The sequence below is a fragment of the Natrix helvetica genome, assembly GCF_964273705.1.
Source record: "Natrix helvetica genome assembly, chromosome: 6".
Lineage (NCBI taxonomy): Eukaryota > Metazoa > Chordata > Lepidosauria > Squamata > Natricidae > Natrix > Natrix helvetica.
The window spans coordinates 4,487,993-4,510,651 of record NC_138553.1 but is presented as its reverse complement, the minus strand read 5'-3'; the positions used below and the strand labels follow the sequence as shown (position 1 = coordinate 4,510,651).

The 22,659-nt window shown below is 48.1% G+C and overlaps 1 protein-coding gene across 1 annotated transcript in view; it reads right to left on the bottom strand.

The window, feature by feature from the left end:
• PODXL (podocalyxin like) overlaps nucleotides 1-22,113 on the bottom strand; it is a 39,544-nt gene extending 17,431 nt beyond the window's left edge. The window contains exon 1 of the mRNA XM_081957135.1: nucleotides 21,832-22,113. Coding sequence (XP_081813261.1) covers nucleotides 21,832-21,916 — 85 coding nt within the window. The 5' untranslated portion in view covers nucleotides 21,917-22,113. The remainder of the gene's footprint in view (nucleotides 1-21,831) is intronic.
• Between the last annotated feature and the right edge of the window lie 546 nt (nucleotides 22,114-22,659).

Sequence of the window (22,659 nt, the reverse complement as noted above, 5' to 3'; positions counted from 1 at the left end):
ACTCAGGATCAAAGAGCATATAAATTTAGTAAATTATTGTTATTATTATCTCTAGCCAGCTTCTAAAATTCTTTCTCCGTTATAGCTTATACGTAGAAAATATACTTTCCACATCAAGGAACACTGTAAGTCTTTAAGAAGATGTTGGATAGCCATTTGCCTAGAACGGATTTCCTGCCTAGGCAGGGGGTTGGACTAGAAGACCTCCAAGGTCCCTTCCATCTCTGCTATTGTATTGCATTGCACTAATACCACTCAATAAAGCCTTAGTAAGACCACACCTAGAGTATTGCATCCAGTTTTGGTCACCACACTGTAAAAAAGATGGTGAGATTCTAGAAAGAGTGCAGAGAAGAGCAATCAGGCTGATGGGGGGATTGGAGGCCAAAATAGACGATGAACGGTTGCAGGAACTGGGCCTGGCTAGTCTAGTGAAGAGAAGGACCAAGGGAGACAGGATAGCAGCCTTCCAATATTTGAGGGGCTGCCACAGAGAGGAGTGGCTCAAGCTATTCTCCAAAGCACCCGAAGGCCAGACAAGGAATAATGGATGGAAACTGAAGGAGAGATTCAACCTGGAAATAAGGAGGAACTTTTTGACAGTGAGATCATCAACCCGTGGAACAGAAGTTGCCTTCAGAAGTTGTGGGAGCTTCATCACTGGAGGCTTTCAAGAAGAGACTGGACTGTCATTTGTCAGAAATTGTATAGGATCTCCTGCTTGAGTGTGTGTGTGTGGGGGGGGGGGGGTTGGACTAGATGATGGACTATAAGGTCCCTTCCAACTCTGTTAATCTGTTAATTGTCAAAATTAAGAAGCAATGATTCAGGGTCTTTCATACTAGGTTTTGCAAGATGCTAAAGACAGATCTTTAACTCCTGATCAAGGTTTCTGGTTTTTTTTTTTAATTACCAGAAAGGACCAGAAACGTTAGTTTACTCAGCCAGCTGAGCATTTTTCCTCGCTTCACCTCAGCTACGCTAATATAAGAGGAGGCAGAAAGAACATTCCAGCTATAAAATGCAAGGGAAACTAGAGAATTCTGGGAATTGAAGTTCACACATCTTCAAATTGCCAGGGTTAAGACACTTAAGAGGGAGGGAGTGATCCAAGGCCCCTAACCGCAGAAGGAAGAATAATCCTGGCCTCAGTCTTCCTAATCAAGCACCTTCACTTCTACTCATAGTCCTTGATTTACGACTGTCATTACGCCTGGAATTATATTTGTAACTTGTTGAGCGCCGCGTAACGGAGTGAGCTCCCGTGACTTGTCCCAGCTTCTGCCAACCTAGCAGTTTGAAAGCACGTAAAAATGCAAGTAGAAAAATAGGAACCACCATTGGTGGGAAGGGAACAGCGTTCCGTGCACCTTTGGTGTTTAGTCATGCCGGCCACATGACCACGGAGACATCTTCGGACAGAGCTGGCTCTTCGGCTTTGAAACGGAGATGAACACCGGCCCCCTAGAGTCGGGAACGACAAGCGCATACGTGCGACGGGAAACTTTACCTTTGACCTATGTTTTGTGACCTTCTCTAGGTCTTCCTCTTCTATTCTGCTGCCTCCAGGCGCTGCCATATCCACTACGCAGACTTTTATTTTTTTGTCGTTGTCGACAATTGTTAAGTCTGGGTTGTTAAGTGGACGGCGCCTCTCTGTTTGAAATCTAAAGTCCCAGAACATTTTGGCGCCTTCATTTTCGATGACTTTTGTCTCCCACCAATTCTTGCTTGCGGGCGAATGGCATTTCTTGCAGATGCGTCATTGCTATTGTTATCATTGAAAAACGCAACAAAGTGGACGACCTCCGGTCCCCAAAGGCGACGGACGTGTGCGTCCGCTGCTCGTCTTTTCGGTGGGCTCCCTTTGGGAGCGCAGGCAGCCTTGAAGGGGTGCCCTGCCGCAGGGCGGCTTGCTGGGATCCCCTGGATCAGCGGCGGCCGCGGGGGGGTCTCCAGCTTCGCCCCAGGAGCAGGGTGCATGGGGGGTGTGCGGCGGCGCTGTCATGTTGCCGCGCGTCTTCGCCGAGTGGAGCCTGGAAGGGAACAATTAATTGAAGGCTACAGCTGAAGTGCGGTGAGGTGGGAAGTCTCCCCAAGTCTTTTGCTAATCTATCCAATTGACGAACAGCAGTCTTTTTAAAACTTTGTTTCAATCTCTGGAAGAGTTAAGATTGGAGGGGGGGGTTCCACCCCCCTCGGAAAAGCGGCATTTGTAATATCTCTCCCTCTCGGAGGAGAGAGAGAGAGAGTTAAAAACTTACTTTCACTTCCCCTAAGCAATGGGAGAAAAACGCAACTAAGTGGATTTTGTTCTGCCCGGGGGGGGGGGGGTGTTCTCAAGGTGCTTGGGGGGGGCTCCCAAGGCCATCTGCATTGTCTGCAGGTGTACGGAAGGGTGGCCTGTCCTCTGGCCCGCGCACGATTGTCTCCATCAAGACTCTTGACTCCCTGGAAGACTCTGGGGACCTCGCCTTCCTCTCTGACTGCCGCCTCCTGTGTTGGATTCTACCGCCATGCCCATTTCCTGGCCAGCCTGGCCAGGATTATCAAGGCTCTGCTCCAGGTCCAGCAACCCCATGGGGGCCAGCTGGATCTTCTCCAAATGTTCTGCAAGGAGGCCAACTCCTTCCTTCTCTGCCCGTTGCCCTCTTCCTCCACCACGGAGGCCGTTCCCAGGACTGTCAAGCAGACGATGACAAGATTGGGGACTCGGAAGGTCACCCAAACTCTTAACATGGAATTCTAGAACATCCCGAGCAGACGAAGGCTCAATCTGCGTGGACCATATTTCCCAAGGGTCGGAAGTGCGAAAAATGACCATACGTCACTTTTTTCAGGGCTGTTGTAACTTCAAATGGTCATAGAATAGAATAGAAATACAGAATAGAATATAGAATAGAATAGAAAATAGAATATAAAATATAAAATAGAATATAGAATAGAATAAAATAGAATATAAAATAGAATGGAATATAGAATAGAATAAAATATAGAATATAGAATATAAAATAGAATAGAATGGAATAAAATGGAATAGAATTATAGAATAGAATGGAATAGAATAGAAAATAGAGTAGAGTAGAATAGACTACAGAAAACAGAATAGAAAATCAAAAGCAGAAGGATAGGATGAGTTGGAATGGACCTTGGAAGTCTTCTAGTCCAGTCCCCTGCTCAAATAGGAGAACCTATATACCAGCGATGGCAAACTTTTTTTAGCTTGCGTGCCATAACCCGGGCAGGGGGGGGGGAGCGCAGGGGGGGTCGTACACGGGTGGGACGCAATGTGCGACACCCCCCAGTGTGCATGCATGCATGACATTTTATGCATGCTTTTTTTGCCCTCCCCAGGCTTCAGAGGCTTTATAGGAACCTGGGGAGGGTGGAAAAAGCCTCCCCTGCCCCCCGCCCCCCCCGGAGGCACTCTGGAGGCTTCAAGGACCTTCAGGAGGACTAAAAACGACCCTACGATCCGGTTTGTAGTTTTACAAAGCTGGCTCTGTCTTAACTATGCTCCTGGTTTAGCGTTCTTGTGAGCTATCTAGAAGGATATTCAGTTTAATCAAGCGTGCAAATTAAGTATTTTGGGGCTCGTACAGATGCAGAAACTTAGCGGAGATGAGGTTTGTGGAATATAACTCTGCATTGGTGACAGGAAGGGCATCCAGCCGGTAAACTCAGCACCGTTCAGTTGCCAGACTCCATCCCGCAAGGGATTATGGGATCGTTAAAAGGTGATGATGACTAATGATGTGGCAGGGACATCAACAAGGTGAGGGACGTGGCGGGAAGCCGGTGAGTGGATGCCCGCTAACAGGCGCTGCCATGATGGATCTGAAATGACAGGTGCTCTTTAATATTATATTTATAAGCTGCATAGAAAGTTTCGCTTTCATTTTTACTGCCTGCCCTTCATCCTCACACTTGGTGGCACAGAATGCTTTTCTCTTCAAACAATCGTAGAGTTTGTAGTGCGCACGGATTTGCAAAATGATGGGATAAAGGAATATTCCTGAACTTTGTTTTACGATTTATCTCTTGGTTACGGTGGAATTGTGTGAAAGCATCAATGTGGTGCATGTTATCTCAGCTTGCAGAGCTTGGATTTCATTGAATGAGTTTACTCAAAATGTAACCGCTGCAGAATATATACAGCCTCATGCTACGTAACTAAGCTCCGTTTCATGCTGAATAAACTAAATTTTAGATAGACTTTTACTCCAAAAGCATTTTATTAAAATAAATTTGATAAAAAATTTAACAAATCCGATTTAAATTAAAAAAAAATCCGATTTAAAATTTTAAAAATCCATTTTTTTCCACCTTGTGGCAAACTCTGCATTTACTCCTCCGTGTGAAGGTCCCATTAAATAGAAGACCCCTCTCTCCCCCTAAGCAACCAACGCCTATTCGTTATCCGTTTGACACCCAATTTATTTATTTTCGGAGGCCGCTGAAAATATTTTCTGGAGAGAGGAAAAAAAAAAGGAATGAAAAGAAACCCAACTACAAATAAACAGCACGATTTGAGAGTCATTTTATTTCAAATGATCAACTTCCTCGTTTTGGGTCTCCAAGGCGGGAGAGGCATTTTCTGATGTTCCTGCTTTTTAAAACTGGACGGGAAACTCCCTTCCGATTCCCGGCCTCCAAGAGAAACTTATCTGATTTGCCCAACAGAAATTAATAAACAGCTGAGCAATCTTAAAAGGAATTGCTCAGCACCAAAGCATTCTTTGATCTCGAAGGAGCTTTAACCTTTTGGAGAACAAGATGTCGCCCAGCCCAATGTTCCTTTCCAGGGAAATGCCAGCTTAGCTGACGGCGAAGGATAAGGTATGTACAGATTCGATTTCCCCCTTAACGTCCTTCATTTGCACCCTCTGCCCCCCAGGCTGATAAGTCACATCCTTTCAAATGATTCACACACAACCTGAGATTTACTCATGATCCAAGTATGCTGCAGAGTGACACTGTTGAGGTCAGCCAGTGGAGTTGATAGCAGATTCGGACAGTGAGGAGGTTGTGGGGGAACCTGGGCCAGTCCTGGAGTCTGGGGAAGGCTCTGATGAGGGCTCTGTGTCGGAGGCAGAGAGGGGGCCAGGGCCGTATGCCAGTTATCAGCTGCCTTCAGAGTCAGACATCAGTGAGGCAGAAGAACAGCTGGAGCCTGTTCCCTGTGTGCGCATGCACAGAGTTGCCAGATGAAGGGAACAGCTAAAGAACAAGGGTCGACTTGAGAGTAAGGCCACAGGGGGACGATGAATGGCCCCTCCCAGAGGAAATAAAAGAGGAGCGAAAGGGGAGTGGAGTTTGCAGGAGACCATTAGTTCGCTTCATTGGTTCGTGACTCTCCGAGGCTCCTTGCCAAGTTTTCCAGATATCAGCCTGGCAACTCTCCAAGCCAGATAAGGTCTGTGACTGTAAATCCTCCTTTGAAAGACTTTGCTGGATGTGAATGAGCAGAATTCACAGTCAATTAATAAAAGGGTTTTTTTGTCGGGACCAGGAGTTTGCGAACAGACACATCTTCCCGTAAGGCGGGATGGTGTCTCTGAGGGCGACACATTTTTCACAGTTAAAACTACAGGTGATCCTCGACTTACAACACAGTTCATTTAGTGACTGTTCAAAGTTACAAAGGCACTGAAAAAAAGACGGCCGTTTCCCCACACTTAGGACCGTTACAGCATCCTCTTGGTCACGTGATCAAAATCCGGACGCTTGGCGACTGGTTCACATTTACGACGGTCGCAATTGTGGGCACTCCGTATTTGAAGTTTTTTAAAGAAGAGGCTAAACAGTCACTTATCTGAAATAGTATAGCTTCTCCTGCTTGAGCAGGGAGTTGGACTAGAAGACCTCTAAGATCCCTTCCAGATTCTATTGTATTGTATTGTATTCTCTATTCTATTCTATTCTATTCTATTCTATTCTATGCTGTTCTATTCTATTCTATTCTGTATTTCTATTCTATGACCATATATCAGGGAGTTGGACTAGAAGACCTCTAAGATCCCTTCCAGATTCTATTGTATTGTATTGTGTTCTCTATTCTATTCTATTCTATTCTATTCTATGCTGTTCTATTCTATTCTATTCTATGCTGTTCTATGCTGTTCTATTCTATTCTGTATTTCTATTCTATGACCATATATCAGGGAGTTGGACTAGAAGACCTTTAAGATACCTTCCATATTCTATTGTACTGTACTGTAATGTGTTGTGTTCTATTCTATTCTATTCCATTATGTATTTCTATTCTATTCTATGACTATATATCAGGGGGTTAGACTAAAAGACCTCTAAGATCCCTTCCAAATTCTATTGTATTGTATTATGTTCTATTGTATTGCATTGTATTCTCTATTCTATTCTATACTGTTCTGTTCTATTCTGTATTTCTATTCTATTCTATGACCATGTATAAGGGGGTTGGACTAGAAGGCCTCTAAGATCCCTTCCAGATTCTATTGTATTGTAATGTGTTGTGTTCTATTGTATTGTAGTCTATTCCATTCTGTATTTCTATTCTATTCTATGACTATATATCAGGGGGTTGGACTAGACGACCTCTAAGATCCCTTCCAGATTCTATTCTATTATTATTATTCTATTATTATACTATTCCATTCCGTCATGTCCCAAAGAGCTTATCTGACTCAGTCCAATCAAGGAGAGGACATGGTCAACCCATCCTGGATACTCCTCCCCCTCACTATGGAGAATTGCTCCTTAGTTCTAGGTTGCTTCTCTCCTTGATGAGTTTCCATCCATGGCTTCTTGTCCTGTCTTCAGCTGCTTTGGAGAACAGGTTGACCCTCTTCTCTGTAATAGCCCCTCAAGTATTGGAAGACTGCTATCAGATCAGTCCATTCTTATTTTCATTAGATGTGACATACCTAATTCCCTCAGTCACTTGTGTGAACCATTATAGAAAACAGAGCATTTTTTAAACTGCGGCTGGGCTGAAGCCTTCCAGTGCCACCATTATCTGGTGGGCTTCTCATAGGCCACCTAGATAAAATTGCCACCTAGAGTCGTGGGGAGAAGCAGGTGGGGATTTTTCTTCCGGTGCCCTAATTTATTTCCACTGGGGAGAATTTCATTTTGCACGTGGCGAGGATTCCACCTCCGTGACTCAGCCGTTAAGCTCTGGAGAAGAGCAGGTTTGTCACTTCTCCTGCTTGGAAGGCTGGCACCAACTCAAAGTAACCTCTCGCGGGCCTTCGCTGAGATCACTTTCGGACGGAGTCACTGGACCGGCACTGCCCATCCACTCTTAGTTCCACTGTGTAGGTGTGCGGAATTCTAAACAGCACAAGGAAGGAATGTACAACCACTTTGCTACGTGGAAGCTGCCTGGGGCTACAATTTGGGAGTCAGAAATGGGATTCAGCCGGTTCGGGCTGGTTTCGGTGAACTGGTAGCGGAGATCACAGGTGGGCCCACTCATCTGCCCGACCCGGCTCTATGCCATCCTATTTAGCCCTGTTTTTGACACTGGGCGCATATGAAGAAGGCGCCTGTTTGAAGTGAGTATGTGCGCGGGGTGAACCGGTGGTAAAAATGAGTAAAACCCACCGCTGTTAGGAGTGCGTTTCTCCATCAGCGACTCATCATCTCTTGCAGATGTCCTTGTCCCAGTGGCGTAGCGTGGGTTGTCAGCACCCGGGGCAAGGCAAGTAATTTGCGCCCCCTAACACCCCCTCCTAACACCACCCCCCTCCACAGTGGGCGGCGACCCGGCGGCTCGGATTGGATTCGCACAGCCAGCACTGCAGTGAGAGAGAGTGAGTGAGCCAGGCAGGGGCAGAGAGCTGCGAGTGCGAGCGCGCCCCCCCCAGATCTTGCGCCCGGTGCGGCCGGCCCGCCTTGCACCCCCCCACGCTACGCCACTGCCTTGTCCTGTGCTCTAAACACACACACACACACACACACACACACACACACACCACTAGAGTTGCAATGAGGCAAAATGAAGTTCACAAGTAACTACTGGTAGTCTCAGATTTACAACAATTCATTTAATGACCTTTCAAAGTTATCACCTTTCTCCCCTGCCCTCATGCTTTTTCACGACCATTGCAGCATTCCTGTGGTCACACATGATCACAGGATGCTTGGCAACTGGACTTGGGGTCATGCGATCTCCTTTTGCGAGACTTTCTGACAAGCAGAGTAGCCAGATTCCCTTAACAAATATGCTACTGGCTTAAGAACTGCAGCAATCCACTTAACAACTGTTGGAGGAAAGGTGGTAAAACGAGGCAAACCACACAATGACTGTTTCGGTTGGCAACTGAAATTTGGGGCTCGGTTGTCGTCGTAAATCAAGGAATACCTGTATTTACACAAAGTATAAAGAACAGTTCCTGGAATCAGGTATCTCTATTTTAATAGAAAGAAGGAGTAGGGGAGACAGGATAGCAGTCTTCCAAAATCTCGGGGATTGCCACAAAGAAGAGGGAGTCAAACTATTCTCCAAGGCACCTGAGGGCAGAACAAGAAGCAATGGGTGGAAACTAATCAAGGAGAGAAGCAACCTAGAACTAAGGAGAAATTTCCTGACAGAACAATTAAGCAGTAAAACAGCTTGCCTCCAGAAGTTGTAGGTACGTAAAACTGGAGGTTTTTAAGAAGAGACTGGGCAGCTATTTGTCTGGAATGGGGGTTGGACTAGAAGACCTCCAAGGTCCCTTCCATCTCTGCTATTCTATTCTATTCTATTCTATTCTACATTGCTTATTTTAAACCTGGCTACATAGTTTATACAAGCTAGACATCACCTTGCAAGCCAAGTTCCTTGCAATTTATAGATGAAGGGGTATAATAGGTGGTATGCTGAGTCACAGAGAAATATGGTGCAGCTTGCATAATTAGGCAATGTTTCTGCATTTTTGATGTTTTATTGTCAATTTCTTTATTTGACGGTTGTGAGCCACTCAGGATCAAAGAGCATATAAGTTTAGTAAATTATTATTATCTCTAGCCAGCTTCTAAAATTCTTTCTCCGTTATAGCTTATACGTAGAAAATATACTTTCCACATCAAGGGAAATGCGCATTTTCAAACAATAACTGTGCCTACCAAAATCTAGGCAAGTCTACAGTTCATTATTTTTTCCCCCTTGCTCCAGTTCTGCAATTGGGAACCCCAACACATGGCCTAATTGCATCGAGCTGAAATTAGCAAGCTGCAAATTAACACTAAGTATGAAACTAGGTTAAGGAGAGGAAGAAAAGAACAGAATAAGCAGGTTTGGTAATAAAAACGAGGTATAAAATCGAAAAAAGATGAAGAATCTTCAAAGGGCCCAAATTTTTAATTTAATTGATTTATGTTTATTGACCATCGGTGATGAGAAAAGAAGAAAAAAAGCAGGATGTGAGATTATCCAGTTATGAGACCCTTTAGGTGGAATTCGTGGCAAGATACAGCAAGGACGCCATTTTACATACTGGATTCTGTGGAAATTAGAATAACTTAGAACAGTGATGGCGAACCTTTTTTGGCTCGCGTGCCACAAGTGGGGGGAGCGCAGGGGGGTCGAGTGCGGGCGTGCCGCACCCATAATGCAATGCGCGACCCCCCAGTGCGCATGCACGCACAACGTGCGACCCCCCCCATTGTTACATGCTTTTTTCGGCCCCCTCCAGCCTGGGGAGGGCGAAAGGAGCCTCCCCCGACCCCCCGGAGCCCCTCCGGAGGCTTCAGGGACCGTCCGGAGGCTTCCCTGAAGCCTTCAGAGCGCTTAAAACCACCTCCAAGCAAACTGGAAGTGACTTCCGCTTCGCTCGGAAGGTGGTTTTAAGCGCTCCGAAGGCATCAGGGAAGCCTCGGATGGTCCCCGAAGCCTTCGGAACGCTTAAAACCATCCTCCGGGCATACCGGAAGTCACCTCCGCTTTGCTCGGAAGGTGGTTTTAAGCGTTCCGAAGGCTTAAGGGACGGTCCCTGAAGCCTCCGGGGGGGCGGGGGAGGCTCTTTTCACCCTCCCCAGGCTCCTATAAAGCCTCTGGAGCCTGGGGAAGGCGAAAAATAGCTTTTAAAAAGGTGAACTCAGCTGGCCAGCGCTCGCATGCGCACTGGCCAGCTGACAGGGCAGCGCCTCACGTGCCCTGACAAATGGCTCCGCGTGCCACTTGTGGCACGCGTGCCATAGGTTCGCCATCACTGACTTAGAAGATACCTTAAAATAGCAGAGTTGGAAGGGACCTTGGAGATCTTCTAGCTCAACCCCCCTGCTCAGGCAGGAAACCCTACACCACTTCAGAGAAATAGTTGTCCAAGCTCTTCTTAAAAACTTCCAGTGTTGGAGAACTTCTGGAGGCAAGTTGTTCCACTGGTTAATTGTTCTATCTGTGATGATTAGATTATGATTAGATGAGGTGAAAATCACCAGGTAAACGGAACATTTATCCTGGAATATTTCAGAACTGTTTGGGAAAGGACGACGACGAATAGGGGAACGAATGAATCCATATATATTCTATATAAGGAGAGAAGCAATTTAGAAATGAGGAAAAATTTCCTGACAGTTAGAACAATTAATCAGTGGAACTCCTTGCCTCCAGAAGTTGTGAATGCCCCAACACTGGAAGTTTTTAAGAAGATGTTGGATAACCCATTTGTCTGAGGTGGTGTAGGGTTTCCTGCCTAGGCAGAGGGTTGGACTAGAAGACCTCCAAGGTCCCAACTCTGCTATTCTATTCTATGAAGGAAGGAAGGAAGGAAGGAAGGAAGGAAGGAAGGAAGGAAAGAAAGAAAGAGAAAGAAAGAAAAAGAAAGAAAGAAAGAAAGAAAGAAAGAAAGAAAGAAAGAAAGAAAGAAAGAAAGGAGAGGGAGTCAAACTATTCTCCAAGGCACCTGAGGGCATGACAAGAAGCAATGGGTGGAAATTAATCAAGGAAAGAAGCAATTTAGAACTGAGAAGAAACTTCCTGACAGTGAGAACAATTAATCAGTGGAACTCCTTGCCTCCAGAAGTTGTGAATGCCCCAACACTGGAAGTCTTTAAGAAGATGTTGGATAACCATTTGTCTGAGGTGGTGTAGGGTTTCCTGCCTAGGCAGGGGGTTGGACTAGAAGACCCAACTCTGCTATTCTATTCTATCCTATATAAAAGCCAAGTACCTCCCACTCCTCACCAAATCTCCAGAACTGTAAAGCCTACAAACTTGAAAATTTGGCTTCTAGGTGCTCTTTAAAATTGATGATTTAAATTGAGTTGATTTAAATCAAATCCACCCTGCCTGCAGATATATTTAACTGCAGCTTCCATACTCCACGCTTCCTGGCCAAGGCGGATGTGGTGTCTGGGTATTGTAGTCCAAACGCCCGCAAAGCAAAGTTACCGCACACAAGCACAGCCCCGCAGCAGGAGAACGAAACGACTGGTCAAGGTCACAAGTGCAGCTCAAGAGAAAAACTCAAAAGAGAAAAAAATCGGAAGAACAAACCTCCACTTGTGTAAGATATCTCAAGCTGTCCTTCCTCACTTTCTCATATCGCAATCCAGATTGTTCAGAGAAAAACATTTTTGTTACCACTCACCTTCCCCCCCCCAAGTTATCTTTGAGTGCAGGAGGAGCACCTGTTCAGGTGACTGGCTATGATTTCAGGTGCAGTTCCCGGAATCTCAAATGCAGGGGACTCAAAGGTTGTCTAGACCAGTGGTCCCCAAGAATATTTTGGTGGTCCACAGAAAAGTTATTTGCATTTTTTATATTGCACTAAATTGGGGGTCCTCAAACTACGGCCCCTGGGATGGATATGTGCAATGGATGCTTGTGTTGCTGCAGAGAGTCTCCCCCTTTGGGGTCTTTTTGTAGGGGTCAGGAGAGGGGCAGAAATTCCGACTTGGGGTCTGCTTCAGCCTCCTGGGGATTTGGGCGAAGGCTGGAGGGAAGCTCCGTTGGTGGGGAAGAGCCGGAGGGCCTCGTTCCAGTGGGACTGCATCATGGCCTGGAACTGGCTGACCATCTCAGCCCACTGAGCCTCCAGGCGCTGGTAACTGGCCTTGCACTCCTGCAGGTCTTTCTGCTTGGAAAGCCTATGCTCCTAGTCCTCAGTGAGGGGCTTCTGCTGAGCCTCCTTCTGGGCCAGATCCAATTTGAACTGAGCTGTTTTGCCAACTCTTTCTCACGGTGGCTGCTTAGCTCCAGCAACTGCTTCCTCTTGGGGCCCTAAGGAGCCCGGGTGGGCAGGCGAGGAGTGGCGAGTAGAGGCTGGCGAGGAGCCCCTCGATATGAGTGACAATGAGTTGGCCACACCCACCCAGTCACATGACCACCTAGCCACGCCCGCCACGCCAGTCATTAGGCAGATCATATTAGTGGTCCATGGGATTTAAAATTATGAATTTAGTGGCCCCTGAGATCAAAAGGCTGGTGACCCCTGTCTCGCTTAGGGAGGGAAACATTGGGGTCAATTGTGGTCGTAAGTCGAGGATCACCTGTAATTCCAAACCCTTCCTTGCTGCTTGGGCCCCACAACAATGGAGTTACGTCAAATCTTCCAAGCTTTCTTGCTTTTCACAGAATTTTTCACCACATCGGACAAAAGGAACAAAACAATGCCTCTCCTTGATGCCACAGCAGTCGGACAGTGAGGAGGTTGGGGAGGGACACGGGCCAGTCCTGGGGGCTGAGGAAGGCTCGGACAAGTGGCAGAGGCAGAGAGGGAGTTAGACCCTCTCTGCATCAGAGGCAGAGAGGGAGTTAGGCAGCAGCGAGGCAGAAGAACAGCTGGAGCCTGTTCCCAATGTGCGCATGCGCAGAGCTGCCAGAAGACGAGAACAACTAAGACAGCAGGGTCGACTTAGGAGTAAAGCCACACACCTTGGAGGTGATTGGCCCCTCCCAGAGGAAACAAAAGTGGAGCGAACGGGGAGGGGGCTTTTGCAGGAAACAATTTGTTCATCCAAGAGTGGAAAGTTCTGTTTGTGACTATAAGAGACCCTGGGCCAAGTTTTGCCTCGACCCTCCGCTTGGAAACTAGTTATTTGGCAGCTCTCCAAACGAGATAAGGTTCGCGTGGATAAATATACCTCTGGAAAACTGTTTGCTAAGCCCTCGCTGACTGGCAATGAAAGGAATTCACAGCCGTGAAAATAAAAGGGGTTTTGCCGGGACCAAAACTCGGCATCTTGCTTTTTAATAAAGAATACCCAGAGACAGCAATCTGTTTTAAGGAGGGGCAGCACCTAGCCAACTTTGGCTGTTTGGAAAAAGCTAAGCTGGGTTTGGACCGGGTTAGTGGGTGGACAGGCCAGTGGTTAGATGAGAGGCCGGGGCCGGGAAATTTTGCTTTGTTTCTAAAGAAAGAGATTTACAACTGGAAGAACCTTCCTTACGGCTAGGATCAGCAAGTTCTCCGAAAGTTTCCTTTATTTAATACATTGCCGTGATTTTTATGCCCCCCTTTTATTATTTTTTTACTCTCTTACATACAATTACAGGTATACATTCACAGAGTTACTATTCTTATTTAGATTTATCACTTTTACACAAGTATTCGTATAAAAATTAAAATTTACATTCGGGGTTTCTTTGTTTACCACCCCATATACCTATTTTCTATTATCACCATCCTACTTTCCCTCTCTTTTCTCCCTCCCTCCCTTCTTTCCTTCCTTCCTCCTCTCCTTTCCCTTTCCTACCCTCTCTCCTTCTCTTTCTGTCCTTTCCAGCTTTCCTCTCCTTTCCTCTTCCTTCCTTCCCTCTCTTCTGCCCCTTTTCTTTTGGGTTAATTTGAAGCGGTATAGGAAGCCAACTAAACAGTGAGTACAAAAAAATTAAAATTTTATTTTATTTATTTATTTATTTCTTGGATTTCTAGACCGCCCCCTCTCCCAAAAAGGGACTCGGGGCGGTGTACAGTCAATGCAGATAAAAATACAATCATAAAACAATTAAATACATTTGGATGGAGGAGATAGGCTGTACAAGAAATAAATATATTCTAAAACCCTAAAAAACATCCCCAATTAAAAACCCAAACCCAATTAAAATAAATCCCCGGGAGATAAAACTAAGAGAGTGCCAGGCCAGCTGATTGAAATAGGTGAGTCTTTAATTTTTGACGGAAGGAACGGAGGTCGGTGGTAGTTCGAATGTCGGGGGGGAGGTCATTCCAGAGGGTTGGGCCCATCACAGAGAAGGACCTACTCCTAGGTGTCGCCCGCTGGCATTGCCTAGCGGACGGCACCAGGAGGAGTCCCTCCCTGTGTGAGCGGATAGGTCGCAGGGACGTGTGTGGTAGGATGCGATCCTGCAGATAACTAGGTCCTATGCCATGGAGCGCTTTAAAGATGGTAATCAATACCTTGAAACGCACCCGAAAGGCCACAGGTAGCCAGTGCAGCTCGCGCAGGAGAGGTGTTACGTGGGAGTAACGTGTACTCCCCATGATAACCCGCGCGGCTGCGTTCTGAACTAGCTGCAGTCTCCGGATGCGTCCCAAGGGAAGCCCCATGTAGAGGGCATTGCAGTAGTCCAGGCGAGACGTCACCAGTGCATGAGTGACCGTGCGCAGGGCACTCCGGTCCAGTAGGGGGCGCAATTGGCGCACCAGGCGAACCTGGTGGAACGCCCCCCTTGCCACGGCTGCCACATGGTCCTCCATTGACAGCCGGGCATCAAGGAGGACGCCCAAGTTGCGCGCCCGCTCCACAGGGGACAGTTGTTCGCCCCCTATGGCCAGCGATGGTGTCAGCTGGCTGAACCGAGGTGCTGGTACCCACAGCCACTCGGTCTTGGAGGGGTTGAGTTTGAGTCTGTTGTCCCCCATCCAGACCCCGACGGCTTCCAAACACCGGGACATCACTTCGACAGCCTCGTTGGGGTGGTTTGGGGTTGAAATGTACAGCTGAGTGTCATCAGCGTACAGGTGGTACTCAACCCCAAAACCACGGATGATCTCACCCAGCGGCTTCACATATGCGTTGAACAGGAGAGGCGAGAGGACCGACCCCTGTGGCACCCCACAAGTGAGTGGCCTCAGGGACGACCTCTGCCCCCCTGTCAACACACATTGCTTCCGGTCGGAGAGGTAGGAGCCGAACCACCGCAAAACGGTGCCTCCGACTCCCATCCCCTCCAACCGGCGCAATAGGATACCATGGTCGATGGTATCAAAAGCCGCCGAGAGGTCTAATAGGACCAGGATAGAGGAACAACCTCTATCTCTGGCCCTCCAGAGATCATCAACCAACGCGACCAAGGCTGTCTCAGTGCTGTGCCTGGGTCGGAAGCCAGACTGGCGTGGGTCTAGATAGTCGGATTCGTCCAGGTGTCGTGGAAACTGCTGCGCCACCACATTCTCAACAACCTTCGCCAAGAAGGGGAGGTTGGAGACTGGACGGTAATTAGCTAGCTCCATTGGGTCGAGCGAAGGTCTCTTGAGCAAGGGTCTCACCACCGCCTCTTTCAAGGCGGTTGGTAAGTAACCCTCACCCAATGAGGCGTTCACCAGGCCCAGAAGCCAGCCTCGTGTCACCTCCCAGGCTGCCAGTACCAGCCAGGAGGGGCACGGGTCCATTGAACATGTGGTGGGTCGCAGCCGTCCACGCAACCTGTCCAAATCCTCGGGGGCAACAGAGTCAAACTCCTCCCAGAATGGTCTCTCAAGACTCGCTGTTGACGGCTCGTCTGGTCCACTGACGGAGGTCCATCCGCTCCGGATCTGATCGATTTTGTCCTGAAGATATTCCCCAAACTCCTCTGCTCTTCCCTGTAAGGGTGTCTCCCGCGTCCCCTGCGATAAAAGGGAGCGGGTCACCCGAAACAGGGCGGCAGGGCGGTTATCCGCGGACGCAATAAGGGCGGCACAATGTCTACGCTTGGCCGCTCTTATTGCCACAAGGTAAGTCTGCAAATAGGCTCTTACCTGTGTTCGGTCAGATTCGGAGCGTGAGGACCTCCACCTGCTCTCTAGACGTCTCCTGTGGCGCTTCATCACCCTTAGCTCCTCAGTGGACCAAGGAGCCCGGGTGGGTCGATGCCGCAGGAGAGGTCGCAAAGGCGCAACCCGGTCCAAGGCCCCAGTCGTCGCCCTATTCCAGGCAGTCACTAGGTCCTCGGAGCGGGAGCGGGACAAGGCTACAGGTATTGGCCCAAGCTCCGTCTGGAATCTATCCGATTCCATCAGGTGCCTGGGGCGGTACCAGCTTGTAGAGTCTGGTTCCGCCTCCTCGCGGTGGGGGATAGCGCCAGGGCAGTCCAGCCGGAGGGATGAGTGGTCTGACCATGACAGGGGCGTGATGACTAAGTCCCCTATTCCCAGATCACTCGTCCACTGTTCAGATACAAAAATGAGGTCCAGTGTGTGGCCCCCTTCGTGAGTGGGGCCCTGAACTAATTGGGTCAGGTCCATGGCCGTCATGGAAGCCATGAACTCCCGAGCCACCTCGGAAGCCGCTCCCGTTGACGGCAAGTTGAAGTCCCCCATGACCAAGAGTCTGGGGGTCTCAACTGCCGTCTCTGAGATTAGCTCAAGGAGCTCGGGCAGGGCTGCTGATGCATAGCGAGGAGCCAAGTATACAATCAGCAAACCCCACTGCCTCCCTGGGCCCCAGTTCACACCAAGGGACTCACACCCGGATATCTGAGGGACAGTGAACTCCCTCGGCTCTAAACATTCCCGAATAACCACCGCCACCCCACCACCCTTACCCAGGGCCCGGGGCTGATGGAATGCCCGGAAACCTGGTGGGCACATTTCCACGAGGGGTAAACCACCCTCGTGGCCCAACCAGGTCTCCGTTATCCCTGCAAGGTCTAGCTCCCCCTCTGAGATCAACTCATTAATGAGGGGGGCCTTGTTGGTTACGGACCTTGCATTGCAAAGCATCAGCCGTAGGCCCGGGCTCTGTAGCACTGTAGCACCTCTGTAGCAAATAAAATAGCCACGCAGGATTAATAATCATCTACTCTATGAACCTTGAAAGGCCTTCAGATTTACGGAAAGCCAGGAGGGGAAAAGAGAAACCATATCACGAAACGCTTCTGCTGTGTTTTCTAAGGAAAAAATAGATTCTCGTCTATGGCTGGATTGGGCAGATGTCGGTGGACTACAACTCCCATCATCCCTCCCGCCACTGGTTCTTTGGCTAGGTAATGGGCATTGCGGCCTAAAAATATCTGGAGCTTTCCACATTCCTAACCCTCATCCTTTAATAATAAATGAAATTTAAGGCACATGTTTAGTGTGAATTTGATAATGTAGAGAGTTAGTGAGCCCAAAATTTCCTAAAATGGCCCTCCAAGTTGCCGAAGGATGAAAATTCTGTTTGAGCTGCATGAAACTTAAATTGGATTTATGTTCACTTCAGAATGAAATAGGTGGAATATTGGTTTGGTCGCCACGATGTGGAAAAGATACGGAGACTCTAGAAAGAGTGCAGAGAAGAGCAACAAAGATGATTAGGGGACTGGAGACTAAAACATATGAGGAACGGTTGCAGGAACTGGGTATGTCTAGTTTGATGAAAAGAAGGACTTGGGGAGACATGATAACAGTCTTCCAATATCTCAGGGGTTGCCACAAAGAAGAGGGAGTCAAGCTATTCTCCAAGGCACCTGAGGGTAGAGCAAGAAGCAATGGGTGGAAACTAATCAAGGAGAGAAGCAGCTTAGAACTGAGGAGAAATTTCCCGACAGTTAGAACAATTAAGCAGTGGAACTACTTGCCACCAGAAGTTGTGAGTGCTCCAACACTGGAAGATTGATGTTAAGATGTTGGATAACCATTTGTCTGAGGTGGTGTAGGTTTCCTGCCTAAGCAGGGGGTTGGACTAGAAGACCTCCAAGGTCCCTTCCAACTGTTATTCTATTCTATTCTATTCCTATCCTAAATTAACCAAATACAGTAGCCTGGTCTTAAACCTACCACGTCAGAGAAAAGCCCAACCAAAGTCCAAACTACGTTCAACGCAACCACGCAGACTCTTCCAAACTTGGTTAAAGCAGACCACCTGAACCTGAAAACCCCAACCAGGACACATGCTTCACCTCAGCTTCCAAGGCATAACAGTTTCTTCCCAAAAATATTCCATGGGCGAAAATGGATTAAGTTCATGGCCATTTCACCACACCCTAAAAATGTTGAAAAATTGTGTCCAATCCTAATGAGTCCTCAACGTACGATGGCAAAGACCTACGACTGGAATTCTGGGCTCAATTACTTGAGGGGCTTTCACAGAGAAGAGGTGGGGGATATGGGGGCGTGTCAACCTATTCTCCAAAGCACCAGAAGGCAGGAAAAGAAGCCATGGATGGAAACTGATCAAGGAGAGAAGCAACCTAGAACTGAGGAGAAAATTCCCCACAAGTAATCAGAGGAACTACTTGTCACCAGAAGTTTTGGGTGCTCCAACACTGGAGATTTTTAGGAAGAGACTAGGAAACAATTTGTCAGAGATGGTAGGGTCCCCTGCTTGAGCAGGGGGGTTGGACTAGATGACCTCCAAGGTCCCTCCCAGCCCTATGATTCTATGTTCAGTCTCTCTCCCAGATCTCCAACTTCAGCCAGGATTCTGAACTGAAGTTGGGATCCCATCCATGAAGCCTGAGGCAAACCATGTCTGCATATGTGGTCAACGCGTCCTGCTTGTAAAATAAATACTACGTACAACACCACACTCACCTGGGGAACAGCTTCTAACTGGTGTAACTTTTCATCTAGGGTTGGTGCACGGGAGCAAAAGATGTTGTTAATCATACTAGCAAAAATCTGGCGGGCTGGCTTTTAAATTGGAAGATTTATTGGGGGGGAGAGGGAGAAGATGCCCCATATTCTAATCATAGAAAGCATCTGTAGGCATAAAAAGAACAGGCGTTTGATCTAGTGGTTAAGGCACCAGGCTAGAAAATGGGAGCATTCTAGTCCCTGCTTACCCCGGTGGGTGATTTTGGGCTAATCACCAGGAGACGGTGAGTTCTAGTTCTACCATGAGCAATTTGACGTTAAATCAAATGAGGATTACACCCTGCAAAGAATCCAACCACGTGCTGGTCCTTTACATCTGCCAAACCATTTCAGCCAGTTCTTCCGATTTCGGGGGACATTACCCTACATCCCTAAGGGACGCAGTGGTTCAGTGGCTAAGATGCTGAGCTTGTCGATCAGAAAGTTTGGCAGTTCGGCGGTTCGAAACTCTAGCGCCGCGTAACGGAGTGAGCTCCCGTTCCTTGTCCTAGCATCTGCCAACCTAGCAGTTCGAAAACATGTAAAAATGCTAGTAGGAAAATAGGAACCACCTTTGGTGGGAAGGTAACAGTGTTCCATGCACCTTCGGCATTTATTCATGCCGGCCACAAGCCCACGGAGACGTCTTTGGCTCTTCGGCTTTGAAACGGAGAGGAGCACTGCCCTGTAGAGTCGGGAACGACTAGCACATATGTGCGAGGGGAACCTTTACCTTACCCTACGTCCATTCCCTTTCAAACCAAGACCTTCAACCTAAGAATAAGTGGATTCAAACAACACACGAAGTCCATGTTAACAAATTATAATAGCCTGCAATCACCTAACATCCTATCCAAACCAACAATTGGCTGGAAGCCTTGAAGGGATGCCATGCTCCCCAATATCGCCACAAATATTAAACCCAAACAAGCCACCGATTTTACACAATCAAAATGTGATGCTAAACAAGCTGAACGTTGCTAGTTTAACACATGTTATCTGTCAAGGTGGCACTTTTTTTTCAAACCACTACATCAGCGGTATGCAATGTTGGCAACTTTTAAGATTTATAGACCTCGACTCCCAGAATTCCCTAGCCAGCAGGACTTCTGGAAATTGAAGTCCATAAGTCTTAAAGTTGCCAACATTGCATACAGTTGCTTTCATATCCAACAGAGTCAACAGAACTGAAGAGAGGGTGGGGGGGAAAAAATCTACATTTTGAGAAGGCAGATGGAGAGAATAACCGTACGAACGATCCGGAGCAAACTTAGCCAGGTTAAAGTATCCAGGTAGGAACTGAGATACTCTAGATAGAACAAGGGTTCCCCACCCCTTTCTCTACCCCGCACCCCTAGAACGCTTCCAATATGTTCTCGCACCCCTTAAAAAAATAAACAATGATAGGCCTACACTTATACACATATATGCTACAATTTTGAAACTTCTAACCCCAAGTTTTCACACACACCCCTTGGAATATTGTTTCGCAACCCCCCCCCCCCCGCTGATTTAGAAAGAAGCAGTTTTTCACGGCATTATTTTCTGGAAAAGAAGAGAGCGGAGCAGAAAAGGATGGTCTTCTACCTGCGTGGGAATTTGATCCTTGATCTCAGGTGTGTCACTTTTGGCAAATCAATACTCAAACCAGAAGCTCACCAGACCGGCTTTTCCTTACCACGGCTTCAGATACCGTGTCTAAAACTCCAATTTTAACACTGTATTTGCTTCTGATCAACCAATCTCATTGTACTTATGTTGGGCACAGAAAATAAAGAAGTATTATTTCTTTTATTCATGAAACATGAAACTCACAGTCAAGTGAACATTTAAAGATGTGTCACAAATACCATTGAGTGGTGCTAATGGTTGATACGGTTTGCTGTATCTTCTTAAAATATATGATGTTCCTAGTAGTTTTATTATTATTGTTGTTGTTGATTATCATTATGATCTCTTTTGTTCATTAAGCATGAAGCTCAGTCAAGTGAACATTTAAAGATGTGTCACAGATTTCATTGACTGGTGTTAATGGTGATACAGGTGCTAGGTATTATTATTATTTGGTTAATCTTTGGTGAGATTCACAGCCTTTGGGGCTGGTTGGTAGCTCAACAGCTCGAGTCCTAACCCAAGGACCTAGGAACTGTTAAGGTAACGTCGGAGGATATAAGTTGTTCCAAGTAGGGTGGGTTTTTGTACAGTCAGAATGTTCAATTCCGATAAATTTAGAATTTCCAAATAGCGAGGTAGCCCTTTAGGTATTGCTCCAAGGGCTCCAGTTACAATTGGGACAGCACATTATATTATTATTATTATTATTATTATTATTATTATTATTATTATTATTATTATTATTATTATTATTATTATTATTGTTGTTGTTGTTATTATTATTGTTATTGTTGTTGTTGTTAACTTTATTCATTAAACATGAATCTCAGCCAACTGAACATTCAACAACGCATCACAAATACCATTGACTGGTGCTAATGGTTGATACGGGTTGCTGCTACTATTATACTTTATTCATTAAACATGAAACTCAGCCAACTGAACATTTAAAAATGCATTATTATTATTATTATCATCATCATCATCATCATCATCATCATCAACCAGGGCATCCCCAACCCCAAGAGTTCCTTCCAATCACTTTGCAAACCTCTGCGTTTCAGGGGCTTCCCCGAAAGTCCCAAGGCTGCTGCATTCACACAACATCCTTAACCCCCTTGTCTTAATTCCACCCCCACCCCTTTTCCTCTGGGTTCCCACGAGACCCAGCGCCGTAAAAACCACCCAGGCTAGTCCGCACGGCGCGCTCAACAAACCCACGGAGGAGATGATGAAACCCGCTTTCCACGTGAAGCCCCCTCGGCTTGTTCTGACTTGGGGTTAAAGCGTTCGTGTGAACCCAGCCGGCAGATTTCCCCAACCCGCATCCCGTCCTGGGAAAGAGGGGGGGGAGACACACGAAACGACCCTCCCCGATCCCCCCCGCTCTGATTCCTCCCAAGAGGGACAGCCCACAAAGCCCATCGTCCCCTGCTGCGGCGGAGCGATGGGTCTCGCGGTCCGATCCTTCCTCCCTGCGCCGCAGCGGACGGTCCCCGAGGCTCCCCCCGCCCGTTTCTCTTACCTCCGCAGGGCGGCGAGCCCAGCAGCCCCGCCAGCAGCAGCCACCGCAGCGCCCAGCGCATGGCGGGAGGATCTCCTCTGAGCATAGCAAGAGCGCTCCCGGTCCGGACCGGACGCCGGGCGAGGTAGCGGCCAGCCGGAGAGGGGCGCGTCGCCGGGAGAAAAATCTGCAAGCGGCGCAGCGGCTCCTCCGCAGTCCCCCCGAGTCCGCTCCCGGCTTTCGACCCGCCGCACAGCTCCCACGTCCGTCCCCGTGGCTGCCTCCAGCCAGACTGAACTCCGCCGCGCGGCTGGCCAGGTACGATGCGGCGCTGCGAATGGGGGGGGGGGACGGGGGGCGGGGTCGTCAGGCCGTCCGGCCATCCAATTGGCTTTCCTCGGTCCGGCCGGCTCCCGGAGTGGCTAGAGGGGTTGAGCCGGCCCCGATTGGGCGGCGCGCCAGTCGGTTGGATTGGGGAGGGGTCCCCGCCTCCGCCCCCGCCCTCGGTGGGCGGGGCCAGGGGGGTTTCGTTCTCACGACCCGCTGAACCCGCCTGGGGGGATTGAGGGGTTTTTTTGCCCTCCGGCTGGGAGGGATGCAAAGGGAGGGGCTTGGCCAAAGGAGTCAGGTGGACTTTGGTGAAGGGATGGGGGGGGAGCTGCTGCCAGGGATGATGGTTGCCTTAGAATGACAACCCCAAGGCGGGTAGAAATACGAAGGGGAGGATGGGGGTCTTCAGCAGCCCCTGTTAGTTCCCTTTCTTGGCATCTCTGGACCAAACATTTGTTTCCCGCCTGCCTGCCTGCCTGCCTGCCTGCCTGCCTGCCTGCCTGCCTGCCTGCCTGCCTG